The sequence below is a fragment of the Megachile rotundata genome, chromosome 3 (genome assembly GCF_050947335.1).
Source record: "Megachile rotundata isolate GNS110a chromosome 3, iyMegRotu1, whole genome shotgun sequence".
In the NCBI taxonomy this organism is placed as follows: Eukaryota; Metazoa; Arthropoda; class Insecta; order Hymenoptera; family Megachilidae; genus Megachile; species Megachile rotundata.
In genome coordinates, this window is record NC_134985.1 from 19687078 (window position 1) to 19713628 (window position 26551).

General features: G+C 40.3%; 2 protein-coding genes across 5 annotated transcripts in view; one reads left to right on the top strand and one right to left on the bottom strand.

The window, feature by feature from the left end:
• Window positions 1-599: 599 nt before the first annotated feature.
• Window positions 600-13204, top strand: LOC100882048 (uncharacterized). The gene is made up of 5 exons (XM_076530039.1): window positions 600-4166; window positions 4439-5081; window positions 7426-7439; window positions 7844-8491; window positions 12319-13204. The coding sequence occupies exons 1-5, from the start codon at window positions 4164-4166 to the stop codon at window positions 13069-13071; spliced, it is 2061 nt and encodes a 686-aa protein (XP_076386154.1). The 5' UTR covers window positions 600-4163; the 3' UTR covers window positions 13072-13204.
• A 404-nt stretch (window positions 13205-13608) lies between these two features.
• The window catches only part of LOC100878039 (protein G12-like), a 56544-nt gene continuing 43601 nt past the window's right edge, over window positions 13609-26551 (bottom strand). For 2 of the 4 annotated variants that reach the window (XM_076530031.1, XM_012290821.2), the window contains exon 2: window positions 13609-14359. In XM_076530031.1, coding sequence (XP_076386146.1) covers window positions 13700-14359 — 660 coding nt within the window. In that variant the 3' untranslated portion in view covers window positions 13609-13699. Of the gene's footprint in view, window positions 14360-15288; window positions 19969-25438; window positions 25949-26551 lie in introns of those variants that run through there. The other 2 variants (XM_012290820.2, XM_003705590.3) reach the window with 2 other exon arrangements.

Genomic DNA, 26551 nt, shown 5'->3' on the forward strand with positions numbered 1-26551 from the left:
TCCGAATTGTGACGGCGAGAAGAAAGCGCGTATCGAAGGATCGGGGTGCGAAGCAGGTGGCTGGCGTTGTATCGATCGAAATTTCATTTCGTCGTCAAAGAAGCCGAAGGACTTTCGGCCGTCGTATACAGGAAGCAACGTGCACCGGCTTCTTGCTAGCCCGTTCAAACTTTAATGCATGCGAGAAGGTCGGCTTGTTTGCTCTCGAGAAAATTGCTCCCGTAGAACCGGCTGTATCGAGGTAAAATGTGATTTCGTTGCTGACCCAAGGGATCCTGTCGACCGTCTCGTCGAAAGAACGTTGCACCTGTTATATATGTTACGTCAGACCGCGCCAGACGTCGCGTTAAGTTCGGAAAAGCTCGCGTTCCACGTTTACGCTTTATTACCTTCGAGATGGTGTACCGAAACCGATACATTACCTTTGATGCGTCCCACGAAGCTTTCAAACGAAATACGTAAATCTTCGCATTCGGGATTCAACAATTTACCTACAAATATCTTAACCTTAAAATATTTAAATTCGGGAATCTTCAAATTTTGAAACGTAGTCTAAACTTACATACTGAAATTTCTTATACTGTACTCCTATAAGTACCTCGTACTTTCCTCTGCAGCGCCGTATGGGACTCCACAGTTTCCTTTCGAAACTGCAAAAATAAGTAGGAACGTTACTGCAAATCTGTTACGTCTCAAACACCGGACAAGACACGAGACAATATAAATTAGCCTTCCATCGTTTACCTTGCGTTTCCGGTGATCAGCGCCCAGCTAAGGGCCTCACAGCGAGCTGCAGCTTCCGTCGGTCTCGCAGTCGTCGTTAATTAATGTAACTCGACGAGGAATACGAGCATAATTACTTTGCTCGAGTGGCCGGGGGCCAAAAGTTTGCTCGTTATCGGGGACCGAACGTACATGCTCACGCGTACCGTGCAAAGACGAACGCATCAATAATCTAGATGTTATCGAGCTGCGTTTTCACACGATACAACGTCAATTCGGCAAAATTGTTTTTTAACGTTTTGTATCTCGGTTGCAGATCGCCAGATACGGAAGGCTCGATTGAAATATCGATTCGAGATCTTTGCAATCAACACGGTTTATGTAATCACATTTCATCACCTCAGAAAGCTTCTTTGCACGATCATGGATACCATGCCGGTTGTAGAAAGATGCTCTGCAAAAAGTGTTGTGAGAAATAATAGATGATTTCTATGCGACAAAGAGTAGCTGAAAGAATGTTTCGAGTAACTTAATATCATTTTCATGTCGCTGATCGGGGTGTTCCATCAATTCGAAAGGACGAAAATGCGAGGGTCGCAACCAGTCAAAGGTAAAAGGATGCGGTTTATAGAGAGTGTGGAGCAGAGGAATGGTGCATTAGGCAGTCGGTCGCTCGATGACAGTCAGAGTCCTCGTGCAGCATGGCGTCGTGGAAAGTTGGAGCCGAGCAAACACAGAACGCGAACGAGTGCACGGGCCGTGCTGTTTGGTGACGGCCGGATGCACGAGGGTAGCAGACCACATCACTCGTCGGCCCAACCGGATGTCCCGACATTGAAATACAAGCGAGCCCCTGCACTCTGCCTCTCTCTCTCTTTTACTCTCTCGGGGTTGCTAACCCCGCTTTGCGTTTACCCATGCTCGTCTCTTTCGTGTTCGCTCGAGTTAACGCGAGCCGTTGTATCGGCCGAGAAATCTTGCTGCAAGTCATCCTGACCCTCGGGAACCTGTTTCAGAGTGGATCGAGGAGCTCGCAAAATTATTATCGATCTCTATAATCGTTGATTGACTTGACAGAAGGGCGCGTTGAAAATTTTGATCCCTTAATATTAAAATTAACATTTTGATACGTTTCGCGGATTATTCGTAAAACAACATTTATGTAATACAACAAATAAATCTTCATGAATCAAAAACAGACTCGCGAATACATGAATTTATTAATGTCAGTAAAATATCGATATTGTCATGACATATTTTTAATGGGATTATGCTGTCAGCGTGATCGATTAAATGCAGATTATGTGCACATATAGAACGAGATGTCTAAATTCGTCTAGGTTACAGATATTCCTGTAACAGGTATTCATTATCGTATCAAGTCAAAATGACACACGGTTCGATATATTATCAAGTTCTCACCTCGCACGATTGACCTATGGAACACAAATATCTGTCTTTGAAGAATACTTTCAGTAAACAAGTAAACAGAAGAAATTAAATTTGTCAAAACGACAAACAAATCCTATCGATCAAAAATCCCGAATTAATAGTATTATGCTAAACTCGAAATGACCCTCGTTCTCGTCGAATCAAAGTTCATTTCTCCTTCGTCGTATTGTTGCCAATCAAATTTTCGCAAGCAAGGATTCAGCCACTTATCCCGCCACGTGGACAACGGATCCCGTGAAAAAAGGAACAGCCGGAGAATCCAATCGCAATAGAGTTAAGTGTTCCGGAGTAAAACCTAGCCGAGGCACGACCTCGATTACTCGCCGAGGATTTGTTACGGTCACCTTTTCCGTCCTGTTCCCTTCATCGATCCCACGGAATCGTCCTCGACTCCTTCTTCGTTTTCGATTCTCCTGAAAGCCAGCTACATCTTCTCCCTAAACGCTGAAAGAACAGCCACGGACATTTTGTCCCTTCAACCTTCTTCGTCGACCCGATTTTTCCGACCTCCTTTTTCCTCCATCAAACCAAAGGGATTTCCAATTGTCGCGTTTGATCCTTTTTCGGATAAATTACATCCGTTAGAACAAACCCGTTATCTTGTTGCTCCAAATTGAATATTTCGGGTAATCCAGAAAGTTTTTACCGTGTTAATTTCTACATTGTGGATCTCTGAAAATAAACGTTTATTATAGAGCACAGAAAACCGGAGAGTTCAAATTTTTTAAATTCGGATTGAATATCGATGATTATCTACGATTAAGAATCGCCTTGAATTTTATCGCTTATCATCGAGGTTGATCAAATAACGCATTCAAATAGATCCGTTATCTGACCACTACGATTTCGGCAACATGTAAGCAAATAATCAAGATAGATCTACTCAATCTTATCGTTCGAAACAACTTGCTGCCCGTCTGTAGAAAGTTTCCTCTAATCAGAGACGAGTTGACCCTTAACTGCGAACACATTTTCCTAGTTGCTTCTTGTTTCGTCGGGAAAATCCTCAAGGTCGTTACGCCGACAACGACGAGCCCAAAAGGCGAGCTGTTACCACCATGTGCCGCCATAATATCGAGCAAAAGTTTGCCTGGCTACCGGCGGAAAACAATTTTGAACAAGCTGAACGCCGAAGAAGCAATTGTTGTCCCTTCGAAGAACAATTACGATGCCTTTCAGACCCATTACCGTCAAGTACCTTGCGCTATCTGCTCAGATACTATGTTATTATCGTGTATAGGAAACTTACGTTGTAATTAAAACGCTGGATGATTGACAGAGGGATTGTCTATTTTGATAAAGGAATTAGACGATAAACTACTGTACACGCAGCAGGAAAGTTGATAGGAATAGAAAAATCGAGAAGTCTTTATCGATGTTGGTAGCGAGTTATCGCGATTAGTTTATGAAAATTAGGGATACAGATATACAGAATTATATAAATTCAAAAATGTAGAGATCTGTACACATGAAAATATAAAGATACAGAGATCTACAAGAGTACAGACTCTCAAAATATAAATATCTTATGTAGCAAGGTATCTGGAACGTAGAGATCTAGGCGTACAGGTACCTGGAACCACAGGGAAATACCAATATGGGAATTTATGAATACAGAGATCCAGAAATGTAGAAAAATAGGAATCTCTACATACAGGATTGCAAAATAAATGGAATACGTTTCTTCTCCGCTAATGTAATATGTTTATTACTTATGCCAAAGAAAAGGGAGACAATATTTGATTAAATCATCGCCAAAACAGGTCGCGCGAGGTATTTAGATGAGAATATCAGTGTTTATAATCTTTAACAACCATTAAGCTTCAGCTTACCGAAAATCGTTATCGAATAATTTCGTTCTCCATCGTGTTATTTGCATGTTGATCGAGATCGAATCTTATCAGTGACTTATGTAAAAAAATGAGTATTTAAAGGGTCCGGCACGGTTCAGTGGCACGCATTCAGTGATCTCCACTAGCAAAAGCAACATGGTGAGTAGAACAAAGAAGACATTTCTCTCATAAAATAATTGTGGCTTATTTAAATTATTGGTTAATAATATAACTACAGTTGAGGTTGAATCTTGATCCAACAGTTCAAATATTTTTTCTGTACAATTCAACTCATTATTTTTCAAACTAGTTTCTAACTCTTTGATCGTAGCTTCTAATAAATATTTAATCTCACAAGTAGAACTTATGGTAGATAATAAATTACCGATCGGATTTTCTACGAAATCTTTATTCGTCTTTTCTATTCGCAGATGAAATTCGCTCTCGCCCTCGTAGCCGTTATGGCTTGTGTCAGCCCCATGCAGGCTTACAACGTGCCCCGCACCGGATCCGGTGCCCTGGCTGACGACGTCCAAGATTTCGTCAACCTCATCCCAACGGACAAAATCGTTACGATTCTCTTCGATTACGTCGCCAACGACAAGGAAGTCCAGAATCTGGTCAGCTACGTGCACACCCCGATCTTCGTCCAGCTGGTCAGCGAGATCGAGGCCATGCCCGAGGTCCAGAGCCTGATGAACTACATGCAAAGCGCTGGTCTTGATATCTACTACTTGGTGAACAAGGTGAACAAGTACCTGGGTCTGAAACAATTGACACCAACCAACACTGAAATGTTGAGAGCCGCCGGTGGAATCCGCGGAATGCTCGACGAGATCGAGGCTCTCATACCCATGGAGAAGGTCAAGGCGCTGCACCAACAGAAGATGGCCTCGTCCAAAGTGTGGGCCGATTTCGTCGCCAAATTAAAGTCGCCCGAATTCCAGAATGTTGCCGATAAACTGTGCGCTAACGCAACCTTCAAAGACCTGTTGCACAAAGCCAAGAAAGCCCAAGTAAACGTTGAAGGTGTGATCGTTGTAATCGAGAGCGGATTGGGCGTCAAAATTAACTGCAGACCATGAAGGGACATATGTGTATCTTGCTGATTGTTTTGAGTTGTTTCGATAGAATTTTATGAAATAAATATGTTATTTAGATAATTCTTTTTGCTATGTTTTACCCTCTATATCCATACCTACATTTCATAGATAATAGTATTATAGATTGCGATTATTAAGTCAAATTGCGGCACCATCTTCTGATCACTACCCTCATTTCACTGATTGTAATAGAATTGGTTGTATTGAAATTTGAATATCTAATTGAAATTCTATGCAATAAGTCAAATTGGTTCATCAACTTTTTTAAACTTTAATTTCATTTCACTGATAGCAATGTTATTGATTAGTTCCGAGTGAATTGTATGCAATAAACAAGTTTAATTATAGCACCAGGTCTACCATCTTCGAACCTCTACCATTTCACTGATAGTAATAGAATTGTATAAGTCGTACAAAATAAATAAGTCAAATTAAAACACATGGTTTAATACTTTTTTAACCTTCACTTTCGTTTCGTTAATAGAAATATTATACTTTGTTATGCACTTTCATATTGCAACTTGTACAACTTGGAAACAATGTTTAAAAAATTATTAAATGATTACTAAGTTGCACCAATTGGTATTTATTGTCTTTTCAATTATAGTAAATTATTAAATTATTAAACAATTATTAAACAATATTTTAGCAGTAGATAAGACAATACTATAAAACAATTGAGACACGTTTATGTATTTTATATTATATCTTAAGGTTTCTATCTTTGAGGAGTAGTTCCTAACATTAATTATGATTCCATGTCAGAGGGTAAATGTAATAATTAATTATATGTATCGAAACAATCTACTTTATCTTTGTATATCTAAGTGACACCTGCAATGTAAATATGTACACTAGATATTATGTATTGTTTTATTTTCTTTTGTTCTGTCTCGCAGTCCTTATAATAAATGCATGCATTAAAGTTATTTATTATCAAAGTAAAACCTTTAAGAAATAAATTAATAACATTGCAAATTATTATTTACATGCACTCTATTGAAAACATTCCAAAGATATAAATCTTAATATATAGAAGTGAAGGGTGAAAGTCTAGCAGAGAATAAAGTTTTATGTAACAAATTATAATTTACCAATTCAAATTTTTCCTAATGTGATCTATGAACTTTGAAAGACAACAGAAAGAATATATATATTATATATATATATATATATATATATATATATATATATATATATATATAATTAATATATATAATAATTTATATATATATATATATATAAAATAACAATTCACCTTCTATGACATTGAAAGAACTACTGTTCTATAATTAAAATCGAATTGCTGCTATTTACAGTAGGCTCGATAAAATTATTAGGAAATCTGCTGTTTATTATTATTCTAATCTAGTAGATTAAACTGATGATTAATATCTTGAGTTTTTGTCACCTTTGATATGTACTCATTGAAGAGAAACAATACAGATAAAAACATAATGACTACATAATGTATGAATGTATTTGTAAACATGCCATTAAGTACATAAAAAACAATTAACAAAAAAAGCATCTTACATCATAATATTATATAATGTCATTTTACTGCCTTTAAATTCAGTATAATTTTTACTATCTTAAACTATTATGTATTGAAGATATTTCAATATCTATAATCAAACACGACTAATTCACTTCATATTAAAAGAGATTAAGGTATTGAACATAATCAATGATACAGTTAAAAAATATACAACTAATCGGCGATGTTTTACCTTTCTGTTCGATAATGCAAAATAAAAAACACTAGTTATCAATTTACAATGTTGCAAGCAATCAAGTTGAGGTATTCGTTGAGGGTTCGTTCTGCCTTTTTTCATCTTATGAATATTTCATATATTTCATATAACATTTAATGATCACTGCTATGCTTCACATATCACAAATACAAATTAGCTTTTGTTCGAAATTGCATTGTCTCAATCATGAACGTTAAATATAAATTCCCGTTTGTTTCGAACAAAAAATATTTCTACTGAAAAAGACAATCGAGAACTATAACGATTTAAATCAGAACACCGTACTTGCGTTTCACAGTTAATAATTATTAACTGTGAAAATGTAGAACATTCCGCGACAATGCATCAAAATTTTTAACGACCACTTTAGAAATTTCCGCAATGAGCACTCATTATCAAATAAATTTATAATTTAATTAATGCATCTAAAAAGAATTGCCGATTCGCCATGATCATCTTGATAAAGACATAATTACAAATTATTCGCATTAGATATTCCAGAATTTCAAAAGCATTGATTATCGTTTCTAACAACACAACGCTGATTAATATCCACAGGTGTTCAGAACCAGGTGTCCACGCGCAATCTTATCATCCCCCTCAGCCGATTTACTGTCAATATCCGCGGTTTTTCGGGGTATAAATAAAGCAACAGAAACAGAGTTCAATCAGTAGCAGCTTCAATCTCCTACAGCAAACAAGGTAAGCAACTTTACATTCCTTACTATTCTTCAAAATTATTAATTGCAAAATTTCTCTGAACTTTAACAACGTGCTAAGACATATCCTAGAAATGTGTACTTTCGCAAACTTTCAAATTCTCAAATTCATAAATTTTCAATGTTTCCTTCGCAACATGTAAATATGTGGCAACACAACGTTACTATGTAACGTGTAACAATTTGATTGTATGAAGGTAGCAACATAAACGTTGCACTAAGTCGATCTAAACTAAACTCTGATCGATGATTCGCAGATGAAATTCGCCCTGGTAGCACTCTCCGCCGTGGTTGCCTTCGCAACCGTCAACTGCCACCATGTTCCCTACGCCGGGAACGAACTGTCCAAGGACATCCACGACTTCATCGACTTGATCGACATGGACAAGATCATCACCATCATCTCCGGATACTTGGATGACGACCAGGTTGTTGAAGCCCTTAAGTACATGCGCAGCGAAGAATTCCACGTTCTGGTCCGCAAGGTCGAAGCCTTGAAAGCTTACCAGAATCTGATCATCTACCTTCACGACGCTGGTCTGGACATCTATGGCCTTCTCCAAAAAGTGCACAAACTCTTCGGCATGGAGGACTTCGTTCCACCAACCGGCTTCCGCGCCTACGCTAACCGCGGTGGTGTCAAGGGTATGGTCGACGATGTGATCGCCGCACTCCCCTTCGACAAATTCAGGGCTCTGTACAAAGAAAAGATGCAAACCTCCCCAGCCTTCAAGAGCTTCGTCGAGAAACTCGACTCCCAGGAATTCCAGGAGATCGTTGACCTCATCTACAAAGAACCCATCTTCCTAGAAATGAGAAAGAAGGCTATGGAAAACGGTTTGGACCTTGACATCGCCAGAAAAATCTTCGAAGAAATCGGCATCAAGCTCCCCCGCCCAAGCGGATTCTAAACTGAATATCGATTTACGGAATTTTGTAACGACTCCCTCATTCAATGTGTAATGTTTTAAATAAACTTTTCCTTTCAATATATTTCATGTCGATTTGTTTATAAAGAACTCTACAGTCCCAAAGTTACATCCCGAAGTTTCAAGATCTCAAGGTTTCATAAAGTTTCGAAGTCTTCAACGTTACAAAGCCTTAGTTACAAGGTTCCAAATCCTCAAGGTCCTAAGAACGAAGTCCCGAAGTTCCGAAGTAACCTAACCTTCAAATTTCACTATCAAGGTTTGGGCAAAATGAGAGGAGTCCCTCTCAAGCGCCCTCTCTTATTAGAAAATAAAATACAATATGATACTACCAAGGTTATAAAGAGTAAGGTCCCAAGATTCCAGTTTCTAAAGTCCCTAACTTCAAACGTCCTAATATTCTAAACACCCAAAGTCTCTAAAGATAGCTAAGATTCCAAAATTTTTTAATTTCAATTTCCAAAGTGACTAAACTTCAAACATTTCAATTTTGCAAAGACCCCAAGTATTTGAAGATACCCAAGATCCAAAAATTCTAAAATTCCAATTTCTAAAGTGACTAAACTTCAAACATTTCAATTTTGCAAAGACCCAAAGTATCTGAAGATACCCAAGATCCTTAAATTCTAAAATTCCAGTTTCTAAAGAGACTAAACTTCAAACATTTCAATTTTGTAAAGACCCCAAGTATCTGAAGATACCCAAGATCCAAACATTCTAAAATTCCAGTTTCCAAAGTGACTAAACTTCAAACATTTCAATTTTCCAAAAACCCAAAGTATCTGAAGATACCCAAGATCCTAAAATTAAAAAATTCCAGTTTCTAAAGTGCCTAAATTTAAAACCTTCCAATATTCCAAAGACTCAAAGTCTCTAAAGATACCCAAGAAAATTTCTAAAATTCCAGACTCTCATGCCTTCTCCTCAAAGATGTTTCTTCCCTATTTCCTTTATTCCACCATCTTTCGCTTTGAATATTTCTCGCTCGATCTCATCAGCTTCATACTCGAGCGGATGCACGTTTCTTATGACTTTCCATTACGACGCGCCAATAGCGAGTACCGAGGCTTATTAAATTGTAACAATTTTAATTAGAGAAGCAGCGTGCAACTGCTCGTTTCTTCCCCTTGTTACTCCGCCTTGCGAAGACGCAAGCATCCCCGCATCTGAGAACGCTACGGTTAAGACAGCCCGGTTCCCTTTTAAAAGTTAGCGCCACATGCTCGAACACGATGCTCTTTTATTTATCGAATGGCCGTCCTCGTTGCAGCCCATTTTCCACACGCGGTGCTCTTTTGCTTTCTCGTTTGATCAGCGAAACTTCCGGCGCGTTAACGAACCGCCCGTTTGCGGGGGTGAAATCGATCAGCCTTCGAATAACTGTGTAGATTTGCAACGATTTTCTGTCTCTGAGAGATATAGTACCTTCCAAAGGGTTTAACCGTTTGTTACCGTTTTATTTGTGGTTATTTCATTTTTCTATTACAGCGAAATAGTGCTAGATAGGAATATTCTGATGTACACTAAGTATACAGCAGAAATTGAAGGATGGGTAAAGTTTCCTTAATTGGAGAAAGTGTGATTAGCCCTGATTGTAACGAGCAAAAATCAACTCCTTGCGATTACAAGTTTTAACGAGCCATAATGAAAGTCTAAAGAAAGTGATAAAGAAAGTTAGGAAACCCTATATCATACTTTTAACCTTCGGGCAATGGATTACGGAGCGTAGCTTAAATTTCATTTTATGTTTTTTTAGTTTCATTTTCCTTGCAATTTTATGTCGCATATTTACCTAATTTTAGCGAGTGTCAGGAATGAAAGAAATTATATTACTTTTTCGAAGTCGTGTTTTCAACAGGTATTCGTTGAACTTCTAATCAATTTAACGTCGATATATTGACTGTCGGTTAGTTGGTTATCAAAAAACGAACAAATGATATTACCAGAATCGATGGAAAACATTCTTATCGATTTATCGATGTAATCTTCGCAGCTGTGAAAATAATTGATTTCCTACTATACCTACACTTAAGTATCAAAAGTGCTGTACAATGTAATTGCTGTGTTGTGACATCTATACCGTAAAAATGAAATGTATGTTATCTCGAGATACACGTGTCTTAAACTTCTGGATACTACTATCACTACGTGTCTAGTAATTATATTCTTTTTAAATTCAATGCAAACCCATATGTGGACATATGTAAATTTTACATGCACATAAATTGCTAATGTCGGAGTTTGATTTTTGTTTTTCTAACATTAAAGAAGATTGACAAACGACTGGAAACAATAATTAAACGGGCGAGAGGGGCGTTAAATTCAATTTAGTTCAGCACGAAACGTTAAATTTATATTCAATCTGTGTATCAGCACGGTTGAATGGAGGGACATTATGCAGACGCGACGTTTACATTATTTGTCAAACGAAATTCGTAAATTCTTTTAATGATAATGTATTAATTCGGGTAGCCGTATATAGAGGGCACCACGGAATTATTCGTTACAATGCTTTCAATATTGTTGTTATCGGTATCGAAAACAGCTATCAGGTTGACGAGTGTTTCGATTTGCTGTGTCGTATACACGAGCACGTTTCCATTTACTTCCTCGCTGTATAATTAGAACTTTATTTGCATCTAGATTCGAGCAGTAATTGAAATTTCCATGGCGTTTTTAACAACCCGGTTTGCACCGAATCCCATGTAAACCGACATAAATTCGTTCCTAATTAATGCTGTTATTGTAGCCTCGACAATAGCGGCTTAATACGGACCTTAAATATTCCACATATAAATAATAAAATAACTTCGTTACCATTTTCAGTATCAGAATAGAAGAATGTGTTGTCAAAGTGATTTTAGTAAAATTTCCTCTCGCTTCGTCATTTTTTAATTAATTAAATTAATTTCAAACTGTAAGTACTTTTTACGATGGACAATCTACTTATCAAACTATCGATGACTAAAAAGATCAACTATAAAAAACGTAATACTGTATACATTCTTATCTTTTACGAGACATAGTAATCCTTATCAATCACGTAATATTACCTGAAACGTGTCATTTGACATGTGACAGTAATCTATCAAACTATACGTCAAAATATTGTCTTTCTTCTACGTCGTTTTCTACCTTCAGTATTATCAAAAAATTCGCAGAAATCAAATGACCCTACCGGAAACGTTGAATTATGGAAACGATAAACACCTGTCACATCTAACACTATACAATTGTATTCACGATATGTAATCGGTCCAATCAAAATATGTATCTACGTTACGAGCGGTGTATGAACATAGTGAATCATCCATGTTAATGTATCATTGATTATTACGTTCACTTCATGCCATTCCCAGAAATCAAAAAATGACATGAAGCATACATAGTAAGACATCAAATCCTCCTGACTTACATACTTTTAAATCTATTTTGCAACTGTTCCGCATTATTCGTACACATTACTATACTGCCTGATATCCTGGCAAAAAATGTGTGTTCTCACCTAACCTGTTTCATGGATTCATTTAAGGAAACATAAAACGTTAAGCATATGATGGACAAGAAACTTAGTTCCCTCTTTCACGTATCTTAAAGGAAACACCATTAGTAAGTTTTTATTAACCAAATCATTGATAAACGTTTCATCGGTATTTTGTTAACACTATTGAACGTACAATTTGTTAACGTTAACGAAATAGTGTACTCGATTGAACTTATTTAATTTACAGCAATTAAAAAGCAACAAACCAAATTGCAAACATTGAATTCCAAGTACAAGAATAATTCCCGGTTTCTGCTAAAAATCATACGATGGTTTCGCACTAGTACAGCAACGCTCTAAATCGACGAAAATGAATCCACACATCATGATCGCGAGCGTGATGGCCACCGCTTCCGTCGCTCTTATCGGATTTCTAGCCTACAAAATCGGATTCCGATCGAACGATCCATTGAACTCGCCATCTTTGAACGACGACAGCTCTCTCGAGGAAGATTTCAAAGATATCCTAGCGTTCGTGCCGTTTAACGAGGTGAAGGAGATCATCGAGAAATATATGAAGTACGATGCTCAGATCGGGGACACGGCGAGCTTCGTGAACGATCAGAAGAGATTCATCGTGCGGGAGTTTCAGCGAATGCCTCAATTTAACAAGTTGATTCTCTCTTTACGCGAAGACGGCCTGGACGTCGATTCCTGGCACGAAAAAGTCCGAAGTTTCTGGAAGACGACGCCCAGGTTCGTCAGGAACGACCCCGGCATCGCGAAAGGCGGCTTGACCGTGATGATCAACAATATCTTGAAGAGTATACCGTTGGACGAACTCCACGAGTTTCTCTTACAAAAAGTGAAATACTCCCGAAGTTTTCGCAGATTTTTGCAGATACTCAAATCCAAGGATTTCGCGGAGTTCTGCAACGCTGTCGAGAACAACGACGTGCTGCATCATCATTATTTTTGGGCTAAAGAGAGCGGCTTGGAAATCACGTTCGCCATCGAGCTGTTTAGCGAACTACACGAATACTTCACACAGACTTTGCTTTTGCAGGTTTAAAAATTAGTCACGAATTCGTCACCCATTAACACTTCGATAACCACGACATATACGAAACGATGTTTCAATCTTATATTCCCATTTTCAGCCTCTTACAATAAAATTATCAATTAAATTCCTCCATGAAAAATTACTTCGATTGTACTTCATTTTTGTATTGTAAGTAGAATAGCGTAAACGACAAGGTATCAATTTTTTTAACATAACACATTCTTACTGGGTTAATCATTTCATATCTACGTTTGTATGAAGTAGCAGTATTTATTTAATTAGGAAAAAAGTAAATAACAGTTTCAAGTGCAGAGATTGTTGTCAAATGATATCGAGATATGTCGCACACAATGCAAGGTAAAACGAAAACTTTGGTTGCAGTAAGTACATATGGAAGCAGAAAGAGGATCGTTTATGACTTCGTCTTTAGAAGAATTAAATTTAAAAAATTGATACATAATTTTTATTGTAACTGTAGAAAAATTAATTTTCGTAAAGATTATTCATTCCAAGAAATAAAGGAGAGAGGTTAATGTCAACAAACGATTTCAATGCAACAACGTAATTATTTATTAACAATTTTGTATAACATATTCATACAAGCATGACATAGCATCAGTACTTCTATTCTACTTAATTAAAAAGTGGACCTAGCTGCGGGAATAACCATCGCAAAATAAGTATAATAACGATCGACGTTAAGACTACCGAGACCATTTTGGTCCGCTTGCTTTTCTATGTTTAAAAAGAATTCATTTGATCTGAGGGATTCGACGAAACTTACAACTTCAGGGGTCGAGGCAAGTTTAACTAATTCGGAGAGCGGTTTGGAAGTTTTTAACCTGTCTTCTATTACGTGCATCATTTTGTCCATCGGAGTTATTGCAGCAATATCTTCCACATAACCGACAACTCCACCTGTGATTTCGCGTTGGAGAGCTACTGAAGGTTTGAACTGCGGTATCTGTATAAATTCGTTGTACTTGTTAATCAAATAATAGATGTCCAGACCGTTTTCTTGCATGAAGGCCACCAGTTTCTTAAAAACAGGCTCATTTTCAACATATTGTATTAATTTTTTCGAGTCTTGAGAGTCCACGAGGGCTGCCATCAATTGCACCTCCTTATCTTGAGCTAAGTACGCTCTCGTGATGTCGAATACTTTGTCGAATTGTATCATGTCCACTACGTCTTGCAAGTCTTTAGCCAACTGACCTGAGCCGGTGCTTGGTAGCTTGTAAGCGCTCAGAGGGCCGGCAATGGCCAGAACGGCAAAAATTGCGAGAGTGAATTTCATCTGGAAGAGAATTGAACTGTTAGTGAGAGAAATTAATCGAAGTTGTTGCCACGCGATAGATTTTGACGCGATAAATCCCCACGCGTTGAATCCCTACGCGGTAAATCCCTGCGCATTGAATCCCTGCGCGTTAAATCTCCACGCGTTCAATTTCTACGCGATAGATTTTAACGCGGTAAATCCCCACGCGTTGAATCCCTGCGCGGTAAATCCCTACGCGTTGAATCCCTGCGCGTTAAATCTCCACGCGTTCAATTTCTACGCGATAGATTTTTATCAGAGGGATCTCTATACATTAAATTTCTAGGTTTTAGGACCCTGATCCCTATATGTAAAATTTCAACACAGTAAATTCCTATGTATTAGACCTTTACCCGTTGAATTCTTATACGTTAGATAAATACCAATATAAATACCCCTAAATACCAATACGTAACAAGGTCTAATACTTCCTTAGAACCAAACACGAATATAAATAATATTAATTATTATATTAATAACAGGTAGCAGTAGACAAAGTGTTTAAGAAAAGTGGTTATAATCGAGTAAAATATGACACGATCAAATGGACACCAGCAAAGGATTAAACGTTCGATCGAGATTGGAAAAGCCGCGTGTCGGTGTGCGTTCGATCGAACATACTTTCGAGATCGAATTATTCAGTTGGCGAGAACGGTGCTGTATTATCCCGTAAATTGAATGTCGCGTTGTATCGAGCCGCCAGCAAAATCAAACGTGCATTTACGCACTTTGCGAGCGTAACAAAAGCGTTGCGTGCTCGACACGCGTCTAATGCAACCCGTTAACAAAGCGATTCAATTATTCTAACGTCAGTTCATTGAAACGCGAAGCGGGCTTCGACCGCGTACGAAACTTTCATTCGGAACGTTTCAATAGGGGAGCGTATTCAATTATTTGCAATGTTTTACCTTGTTATTTTAGACCTCCTTGGATTCTTCGGGTTCAGTGATCGTGCGCTACTGTTACTGTTCGATCGCGTTCCGTTACCTCTTATATACACGGTCGATAAAAAATCAGTAATGTAACGCCGATAACATTTAAGTGCTCATCGATATAAAATTAATTCACCGAAGAGATAATTGTTACTGCGTGTCCGCGTTAAAAATTACGTAGAATACGGATTTAACGAGGCATCCGTGGAAATTCACCGGCTGTATCGTAACTCGAAGCTTTCCGCAAAACGTAACGCACCGTGTGTACGTTAATTTCTCTTTTCATGCTTCTCTAGACAACCAAGTTTGCCCCGCTGAAGCGAATTTATGTTTCTCGTTATATAGCTTTGCATAATACACGGGCTTATTATATTGCATCAAAGAGAAATATCTTGGAAAGAAAAGTTTCGATGGAATAAGGTAACCTGCTTCGGAAGCTTCATTAAGAAAGACGTGAAAAACCGTAACTATACAAAGGAAATGTTTATCAACGAATGATGGCTGACTCGTTACTTTTTAACAAGACTTTCTTTTACCGCGAAGAAAACTTCCATTGTAAGCTTTTTATTGCAACCGAATTGCATAAATTGCGGATTCCACTGCAACTTTATACTCATTACTTGTTTACCATAAATTCATTCGGCCGGCTTCGAATGCAGTCGGGTTTTATTACGCGAGAGATGAATTTGTTGCAATATTCATATATTTTTTAAGTCCTATATAACCCTAATCTCTTTGAATTTTGTATACATTGTACTATCTGGGGATTTTTATATAACCAAAGCAGTATTTAAATTCGTAAACGAAGAATTTTTATGGAGTATAAAACGACTGCTTGCATCCGATCAAGATTCATGGGACGAGCTCTCGATCCAAGGCTTCCCTGCTTATTTCTGAAGGAAATTTAAGACAGGCCGTCGCGGAAGGAATTAATTCCGTTGAAGACGACGTCACGAGCCGTACGAACGCGACGCGGAGCGTCGGGATGCGACGGTGTGAGTTTGGTGGCGTGGAGCGTCGTCGGGTCCTGTTGAAGAGAGGAAGCCGGCCGACGACAAGGGAAGCTGCTGAAGGAGAAATAGGGTTCGGAACTGTGCTAAGGCAAGCGGCTCGCGGTGTCTGCGGCAAACAATTCCAATTAACTCGCTGGAATTGGAATAGGACTCCTCTCGTCGACGCCCTCTCGACTGAGAGACCGTCTCCTGGATGCCCAAACGTCGCCGACGACGACGAGAACGCGTTCGTTTGCTTCCTCGTTCCTGTACGCGTCCCTTCCTTCCTTCCTTCCTTCCTCCTCTCTTCTTTCGATCCTCCTTCCTTTCGTCCTTTGGAACGCCCTTTTTTCTTGCTGTTCAACGCGCAGAAATTAGCTGTCCATCTAGCGTAAAACTTCGTGAAAACGTGCTCAAACTCGGGGACGGGGAGAAATTAAAAAAGTTCAAGATCTTTTGCTTCGCTTCTGCTTTCTTTCCTTAAGGAAGCTTTCCCATCGGTATTTACATTTCAATCGAACATCGTTCTCTTTTGACTCGGATCGAACTACGTGGAACCAATAATGATCTTGATATTACGCTAACATCCCGCGTATTCTATTTAAAACTATATTTTACTTTAAAAATTCCACTATAATTATTTAATGTAACATCTAACGTAAGTTTGTAATGTCTACATTGTAATTATCCCCCTCACTCGCCATCTTGCACGAAGCACCCTCGTGCAGGTTCTCCCAAAGTTAATTCCGATATACGAATAACGTAATAACGAAACATTCTCGGAATCACACGTGCGATGATTTCGTCGCAAACAATAATCGATAAAAGAATTTACAAGCGGAACAATCACATTCCTTTCTCGTCATTCATCTCCATCTTTTCTTTTGATCCGAAAGTCAGGGTGGTGGTAGCTGGTCCGAGGGAGGTATAATTCAATCTAGAAGGGGGTGTTTGTAAAGTACGGTTTCTTTGCACGTGTACCAGAGAAGTGAATGGCGGTCGGTTGGACCATTATCCGTCGCATAATGCCCGTCATTGACGACAGAAAGAGAGGGTGAAAGAGTGACAGAGACAGAGGAGGGGGATCATAAAGCAGGGGGTTGGACCGTCGCCCTAGACAATGCGGTTCTTGAGCTGCTCAGATATTGAAGACGCCCGAAAGCGGTGTGTACCGATCCCGATGTGTACCCAACGTCTAGCCCGCTACTCTACATTATTAAATCTCCTCGCTCGTCTTGTGTGTGGACCAGCCGACTACGGGACGATGCCGTTCTTTTCCACGCTTTCGTCGAAACGGATTCGACTCGCGTCCAATTTTCTACAGGATGTCGAATTATCGACGCGCTATCTCGCTCGAAAAATTGTACGCTCGCGTGGAAAATTTCTCAGGGTTCTCTGTCGGAGATTACTGGTGGAACTTTGATCATTATCAGATACGTGGAAAATGGCGAATAAGATTTTTTAATTGAGCGCAATCCCCTCCACCCTTATCCTCGCAATCTCGTCCATGTACATTATTGAATCATCGGGCACGTGCTATGTTCAAAAATTGGTCATCGATACTTATCAAGGATAAGTGCTTTGCAATGTTAGTTCAAGGTTTAACCCGAGGTAGAATTCTTTCTCCGTTCAGATTCTATCATGTTTAAAAAGTAACGAACAGTCGTGACGAAAGATTAACGAATAATACTTCATTCGACTGAAAATTATTGCTAGTCTGATTTTTAACAACCCCTTCGTAAATCCAGCGGCACGAAGTTTCTGATAAATATCGCAGTAATTATTTCTCGGGAAAAAAGCGATTTGCATTGTAAAAACCGAAGTTAACTGGCGATTCGGGGCATCATTTTTGTCGAATCAGGACAGACGCAATCTTTCCTCGTTATCTTGTGAAAACTTTTTTACGTCCAACAATTTTTACCATTTCAAGCCGCAACTACATGATCGTGCGCGGCCATAAACTCGTGGACGATGATGCACGAGAGTAATCTAGGTAAACTTCGTCCGTAACTTTTCGCGTTCCACCGTCGCGGCTCGCATTTTTAACCCGAAATTGTATGCAGTAATTAAACCTCGCGAATTTTCTCGCGCGCGAAAAAGAGGATTCGAAAAAAAAAGAGAAAATCCGGACAGTTGCGCGCGGCTCGTAAAAATAATTTAACTACGGTCGGCGGCGTCAGGTTAGGCGGTCGTCTTAAGCAGCGATAACGGCTCCCAATTAGCCCGACTGTGAAACTACATATTCCGTCTCCCATTTGCGACGACATAATGCTACCTGTTTCACGCGAAGCCACGTATAATTACAGACTAATGCTCGAGCGTCCGCAATCGTGGCAGGTGGCACATAATCGTAGCCTCGTAACCCTCGAATGAGTTAATCCGTGAGGCGTCGCGGCGCAGCGCGACGCTCGCAGTCACCGGGCGTGCTTGTAGTCGTGGTTGCCGAGATCGTCGAGTTAGAAGCGACATTTAAAAGTAGCTATAGTCAGGCTGATCCGCTTACCGGGTTTAAAAGTCGAGTGCTAACAGCGCAATTCATCCCATCACGGAAAGAAGGGTCAGAGGAAATCGGCCATGGAAACTTTCTCAGGGAAAAAGGAAGGAAAAAAGGTGGAGCACGTTTTGTCGCTGCTCGAAGTCTCACCGATAAGACTATTTTACAGACTTACTGTACAAAATTAAAACAATTTATAATTTCAGGCTAAATTAGACTCTGGTACGCGCAAGAACTCCTTTCACGGAGTATCGATTTTAAAAATTTGATCAATGCACACGCGATTAATTACAGATGGGTTTATACTCTCGTGCAATTTGCAAGTGTAAATTTGCTCGAATTAACTGAATTGATAACCGTGTTTACAAGTTCGGTTTAGCTCGCACCATTTTGTAGTTTGCATATGAATATCGAACCAGGTCCAGTGTTACTTGTTCGATGATATCTAAATCATTCAATATCGATTCACCAAGAGTAAAATGTACGCATCCGATCGAATCTTTGAAAATCTATTGTTTTATAAATGAGAGGTGTTAAGACTATTTTACCGCTCGTATCGATCACATGACACTACGTCCAAACACTACAGAATAATTCTGTAAGTGGCATTGGCTGATAAATTCGTAGCGATCAATACGAACATCAGTATTAGAAAAACAATAGAAGAAAGATAATCGAACCGTTTCCTTCGACAGCTCATTTTATTCTCGGACGCGAAAAGTATCGTTGGTCCCGTATGAAACTGTGGCGTCGCGTCGCGTCGTGCCTGCACGGCCGGCGAGCTCGGTCGTTCTCATTTCTCCTCTCTGTGTTTCTATTTTTTGCCTCTTCCGAGATTGGAGGGTCGACGGAGTGGAAACAAGGGGTGACTGCGACTCTTCTCTTCTATTTTTTTTGTTTGCGCGACGCTCGAGTGGCACCGTTTACGGGGTCCGAAGGTATATACGTAGTACCTACGTATTATTGCGACGACGAGCGTCGTCGCGATGAGCTATGGAATTTTTACGAGTGCAATCGGGCTAAATGCTTGCCTGAAGATATTGCTTGATCGAATCTTTTTGTTCGTATTCATGGTGTTCAACGCTCGGTATGGCTCCACGAACCGTTCACGTTAACTCGCTTGTTAATGCAAGAATTTTACTTTTAAAGGTGTTGTACTGATCCTCGGCTTCCGCTCGAGCCATTTTCACAGCGATTTACACAAGATTTACATGCGCAATCTTACTACCTTTTCAAATAATTGTACGCTCTTAACTCTTGTTGAAGTACATCGATGCTTGTTCTACATCGCGGCTAATGAGCGAGTAAATTCACCTTCCTGAAAATTTTTTCTCCAAAAAAATCCCAGCTCTCATTTCTAATATATTACGTGATACTTTAGAAATTACTTCTATCATACTATTAAATTATACGGCGTAGAAAATATTAGTCACGAAGACTCATTCCAAGTATCGATCAATTCCGGTAAAATATCGAAGGTGGGCGAATCAAAAATGTCGATGAGCGATGATTGATGGGGATACGAATTACGCAGCCCGAAAACGATATCGAGGAGTACGTGTACGGATATCGTGCAGATTCGACGCGGATAGGTTGCCGCTCGATTCGCAAACTCCACCTCTCGTCGCGACTTATCGGACGCGACTTGTTGCGTCGAAAGACAATTGTTTCGACCTTTACGATATCACGACACTGTGGCGTGGCGATTAATAACTCTGGCTAATGATAAGGTCCTTGCTTCGTTCCTTGATTCACGTAATACTAATTAAAGATAAGTGTTGACGCCTTTTCGCGAATGAGGTACGTTGATATCGGCCATTTCTTAGAATATCTACCATTACCGATGACACGTCGCAGTAATGGATTATTGTTTGTCACTTGAAATTAATAATGTATAACGATCATTGTCTTCGAATGTATATAATTGTCTGATGAGTTAGATAAAGTCTAATCGTAATTAATTTGCTTCGTATTAAATAAATTGATCAAATTGCTGTTTGAAAATTTTCCATTGGGGGTATTTGAGTAGGTGGTCGACAGAGCGATAAATGACCCATTCATTTTCGAGAAGAGCTTCTCGAAACGAATGCATCAGTCTCGTTGACAAAACTTGTCGATCACGAACAGACAGGCAGAATTTAGTGTGCAATCATCTCGAGTCACTTAGCCGATACGAATCGTACTAAAATTGTTTACCGACTCGCAGAACAGTTTGAGCTCTCGTTCGATCGCAGCCACGGTTCAATGTGAAAGGAGCTTAAACTCGGAGTTTGTGACACCTGTATTAGTGCCGTGAGACAGAGACTAAGAAACAGAGGTACGATGAGAGGACGCGGCAACGGCTGAATTTACCAGGGTGAGTTACATCCAGAGGGAAGGGACGAATTGCCGTTAGAATGCCCGGGAGTAGGTTCTCGTAATCAGCAATACTCGCTAGTTCTCCAATTCGAGCGGAATTCGCAGCCGGATCACGTCGTTATTTAACGAGATTATGTCGTTAACCAACAGGATGCAGACTCGACCGATGCCGATCGCGATATGAAATTAAACTCGTACATTTTTCCTGATTAACGAGCACCGACTGTGTAATCGCGTTTACGCTTTACACGCTTCCCGAACCGCTCGACTTTGATCGGTCGATCGCGTTTCACCCCTTTCAGCGATTTTCAAATTTTAAGTCTTGGAACGCTTCAAAATTTTTCAACTTTGGGACTTTGGAATCTTGAAAACATCATTTACAAATTTTCCAATTGTGGAATGTTAAACTTTGGAATTTTGGAACCTTGTGACATTAGAATTAGAACCTTGTGACTTTGGGACCTTGTCACTGAAAAATTATAGAACGAAATTACGTGGGTTGAAAGTTACGGTCAGCCGTGACTGAGATAGAGCCCCGTAAGGGACGAAATATATTCAAGATTCCAAGGAGTTTCCCTCGATCGTCCTGTCAGTTCTAATGAACTCATCGACGACGTGTCTCTGACTGAATGAATGAATGAATTTCGTGCGTGTCTCTTACGAGCGATGTTGGAATGCCGTAATGGAAGCTGCCTGCGGAATATCAGAGTGAGAGTGCGGTTGGAACGACGAGCCTCTTCGAGAGCCCTCGAAACGAGACCGACGTAAATTTTGAATACCGAATATTGCTCGTTGATCCTGAATTAACGCGATTTTTCGATAATCCATAGACGATGCACTACGAACGTGCAGATTTAATAAATCTAAATATTATTGAACGGATAAAATTATCCCGATAAACACTGGCAAATATCGAATAAAATAACAATCACTTTGACCGCCGCCATATATGACGCTTAAATTTTCATACAAATCTATCGCCTGCATTATTAACACTTTGCTCACTTTCATAATTGGAAATATTAAATGTTGGGAATTATGACTAATGAATATAACATATCGCGAAAATATTTGGTTTTATTAAAATTAAAAATACTACCTGATCAAATTTTCAGCTGCTTCAGCGAGATAATCTGATTTAAATGTAAAATATTCTACAGTTACCACGAATGATATAGCAACAACAAACGTAGCATTTTCAAGCTTCCAATGTTTCCAATTGGCTGGTCAACGATAGCTTCGTAGAGACTGTTCGGTATGGAGCAAATATTCAGCGAGCAAGGAAAATGTCCTGAAGGATAGCAGGAAAAAAATGTTTATTAACCGGTTGCTTTGCATACACGAAGGCAACCGTGCTCGTGGGGAGAGCCTAAAGCATTGTGCGCAGAATTTCTACGGGGGAGGAGAATTCATGGGGTAATTCCGTGTTCGATACACCGTGTGCGCTTAAGGCTGCGATGTTACCGGCGTCACATAAGCGTAATACCGGATAAGCCGCAATAATGCAGACCCGCTGTGCGTGCATGCGAAAGTGGAATGGATCCTGCTGCTCGCAGAGCTTCAAGAGCCAAACGTCCGTGGGGTGTAATCATTGTAGCGAGACGCGAAGGGGTCCTTCGCGAACTGTGGGACAAATCCGCGAAAAGTTTTTCCTAACACGGTGCAATCGATTCTCGACGAGCTTTGCTCGTTCTCGGATCGTTCGCCCGTGCAGCAATGGGGTGGGATAGTAGTACAATAATATATTCAAATAGAGAGATGAAAATTCAGTTTTATACAGTAATGATACCAGTTCGTAGATTGGTGTACCTAATTTGTAACTTTCTTGTTTCACAGGCAATATCCACGCACGGCAAATATATCAGGACTGCCATTAGAAGTTCCTGGTCCACTTAATGGGTCAAAGAAGCCTCCGAAATGCGGAAACAATTTGCCGGAAGATCGACGTTCTCCATTCAGCGTCCGCTATTAACCAACCCTCGCGTGGACAAGGGCGAAAAAAAAATGAAAAAGCACAAGTAGTCGCAGCCATAACTTAGCGTCGGTATTACCACCGAATTCCCGGTTACTTTATCTCCAGCCGACATGCTTCCTGCAGGAATGTTTATGAGATCTTTTGTTTCCTCGTTTTCGACATTGCTTTGAAATTACTTCGCCGCTTTGGCCAGATTCTCCTTTTGTTCGTTTTACGCGGTGTCTTAAAGTGTATTTAAAACAATACCGGTTAATCGGCGATGTTTCCGGGAGAGGAATCCGGAGAACTCTTTCAAAGTATATCGTCCGAAATGAAATCATAAGAAACCAGGGGAGGGAGAGACGGACGCGGACAGAAACGGAGATAGATCTGGCCGGGACAAAATCGGTGGCGTAAAATGGTGAGAACAATGAAAGAATAAAATCCCCTTCGTGGGGGTAATTAGCGTGAGAAGCATTAAGGAGACACGAGGCAATTTCGAGGGACCATTTTTCACGGTAATCTAAGGCACCGACACCCATACCACCGGCTTGGATCGGTGTCTTCATTTCGCCTCCAACAGTGAAAATCGTCCGAGATACCCGCCCCTTGGCGAAGGATTAGGACCCGGGAACACAATGGGGGAATGGAAAAAATCGCCTGGGAAATGGTGCTGGAGCATGGCGTCCTACGACTGCTCGCTGATGAACTTCGACACACTGATTTCGTCGAACTTCGAATGATTTCGAACGCGATAAAAATTTAGTAAGTAAACTATTCATTTTTGAATGAAATACAAACACCCCCATAACACGTATACGTTTCACAGATTTTCCAGAAAATAAAATATACTTTCAAAATCAAAGTATCGAGCCAACACGGTACAAATACTGCAAGGGTCTAAATCAGTCTCCGCAATTGACAAATTGGTCCAAGGATGTAACAGCGACGAAGTGAATCGTAAGCGTCCTAAATTTACCCGCTTCCCATTTAACTTCTGATTAAGCCATAAATTCGAACGAATCAAGTGTTTTACGTCACGATAATTTGATAAATATAGCGTTACTCGATCCAATTCTAGTTTTCAGGGGTTGGCTCGAATTCCGAAGGAAATTCCTGTAACGGAGGACTGTTGGTCTCGTCAATTGTTCCCCGACTCGGTCAAGGCTGGTCGAGAAACGGGCGCATAAATTTCGTCTGAACGGCATCAGCCCGAGAACGATTTTCAGCATTATCCAGACAGGCGAAGGATAATCCGGATTTGTGCAATCGGGCCCTCAGCTGCAACGGTTCAGCAACCGGATGTGCAAACCGGCTCGGATAATAACTAGCTGCTTATCGGACACTTAAGACGATTTCGCAACGCTACTTGAAGCGTCTTTGAAACGCCTGCAGAAATCGGAAATGATCCGACCCTCCTACAGATCTCGAATTCGATTCGATGCGCGACAACGTTTGTTAACGTTACGCTATCGTATCCTTGAACCAGGAAAAATGAAACTCTGGATTATTCATCTTTAGGAATTTGTCAATTTGAGATTTTTAATGTGTAATTATTCTAAGATAAATATTGTCCACTGAGAACTATCTTCCCATTGTATTATATGAAATTGTATAAGATATTTGCAGTATTGGTTATTGCAGCCAAATAAAATTCGAAATTCTTTTGAAACAATACCCGATGAGATCGTAAACTTCGGCGATCGTTTTCGTATTCACCAGTGGCACATTGCGTTTCGCCGCACGAATTAACCATGATTATCATGCGTAATTAACGCGAGCCGACGCAGTTTTGAATTTAACAGAAATTCGCTAATGAAAGTCCGCGAGAAAGTATTGTTAAAAATTAAAGCGACGTTCGCGAGGCAATTTCAAATGTAAATTACGGTAGGTGACTGGGAACGGTGTTCTGCTCTTCGCTTGACATAAAATGCGCTGTCAGCTGGCGTAATCCGTGTTCCTTTGCCATCCGAAATGACTTTGCTTACTTTTCCGTCAAGGCGAAAGTAAGATCGCGTGCAGCGATTTTGAAGCAAAGAGTATTCAAAATTGAAGAAAACCTCGCGAAACCTTATCCACGTTCCCCAGCTTCTTCGAGTATACCGAAAGTTCCGCACGAACGTCTTAAAGGGATAGAATTAATTTATCTTAGAAATTACGATCGCCATTCAGATTAGAGCAGCTTAGAACTCAACAAAGAACGAAGCAGGTCTCGTTAAACTTTCCAGCTTCTGCAACATTAATATTTATAAGGTAACCTATGCAAACGGTCGCCTGGAACCTCGTCGAGCCTTTGTTAAGCTCTATTAAAATATGTGATCAACTAACACTCGCGTCCCCGCGTTGTGCGTGCATCCCCCCAGGCTAGAACTTCTACAGTCTCGATGGAATTAATTACAATTACAGCTTCTCGCGTCTAGCTGGCACTTCAGTCTCGGCAGTTCGTTTCGCACCTGCCACCTTTGTAACCTACAAATAAAGAGTAATTTGATGAAAGGGGGTTGAAATTGTCGCACGGTATTCGTTACGTACTTGATTTAAAGGGAGCCGTTAAATCAGTTGCAATTAAACGTATCTATGAGTCTTTCGTTCGATGGATAGCAAGAAACGTAACGCGATCATCGTTCCCCAAAAAAAGCAGGGAAATTTATCCACGATCAGCGAGGAAAGGCTCGCGGAAGTATCGCGGTAACGATACAAGCTCCGGAATGGCGGGGAAGCAAGAAGAGACGCGATTAATCGTCGACCGGCTGCTGGCACGCTCGATTTCCTCGGGCGTCGAAAAAAGAGTGGAAGGAAACAATTCGCGTTCCCGCGGACTCCTTTTAATTAATTACACCGGTAACCATCCAGACTGAAAATAATCGTGCCGCGTCCGCGCTTACGTTTGTCTTTGGTCGATTAATTAATATTGCATCGGTCTCGTTGGCCGAGGGGGGTGGGTCGCGTCGTCGCCCGGTCCGGTTACGTCGACATCAAAGCCAGCTTGAAATTCACCCTATTACACTCGACCTCAATTTCATTAACCAAAAGTACCGCGGTCCTCGATCCCCTCCCCTCTTCAAACCCTCTTCGCGTCGATGCGCAAACGTGTTCGTCTCGAAAACGCGTCCGTAGGTGGCCGTGCAAGTGGTCGCGGCTCACGGACGAGCTTCGCTAGGGAAACACGCTTATAATCACGCGTTCGTCGCGAAAAAACATCTCGCGGCTCTCGTTTCGCGAGCCATGAAAGCGTGAACCGTTCTACGAGGTAACGACCGTCTCCTCTCCTCGTATTTTCGAATGAATTGCGCGTAGATAAGGCGTCCGCCTCCCCTTTCGCTCGTATACACGCAAAATTTCGAAGATTGTTGCGGCGCGTATGCGCGACGGAGAACAGACGATCCCCAAGGACGGAGAACGGCTATTTATTATACGTGCTCGTAACACCGAATTCATTGA

What these genes read in the sequence shown, in the direction of transcription:
- LOC100882048 (XM_076530039.1), top strand. An exon ending in AGCTCCCCCGCCCAAGCGGA is followed by an intron (nt 8,492 to 12,318) that starts TTCTAAACTGAA and finishes GGTTTCTGCTAA; the next exon opens with AAATCATACGATGGTTTCGC.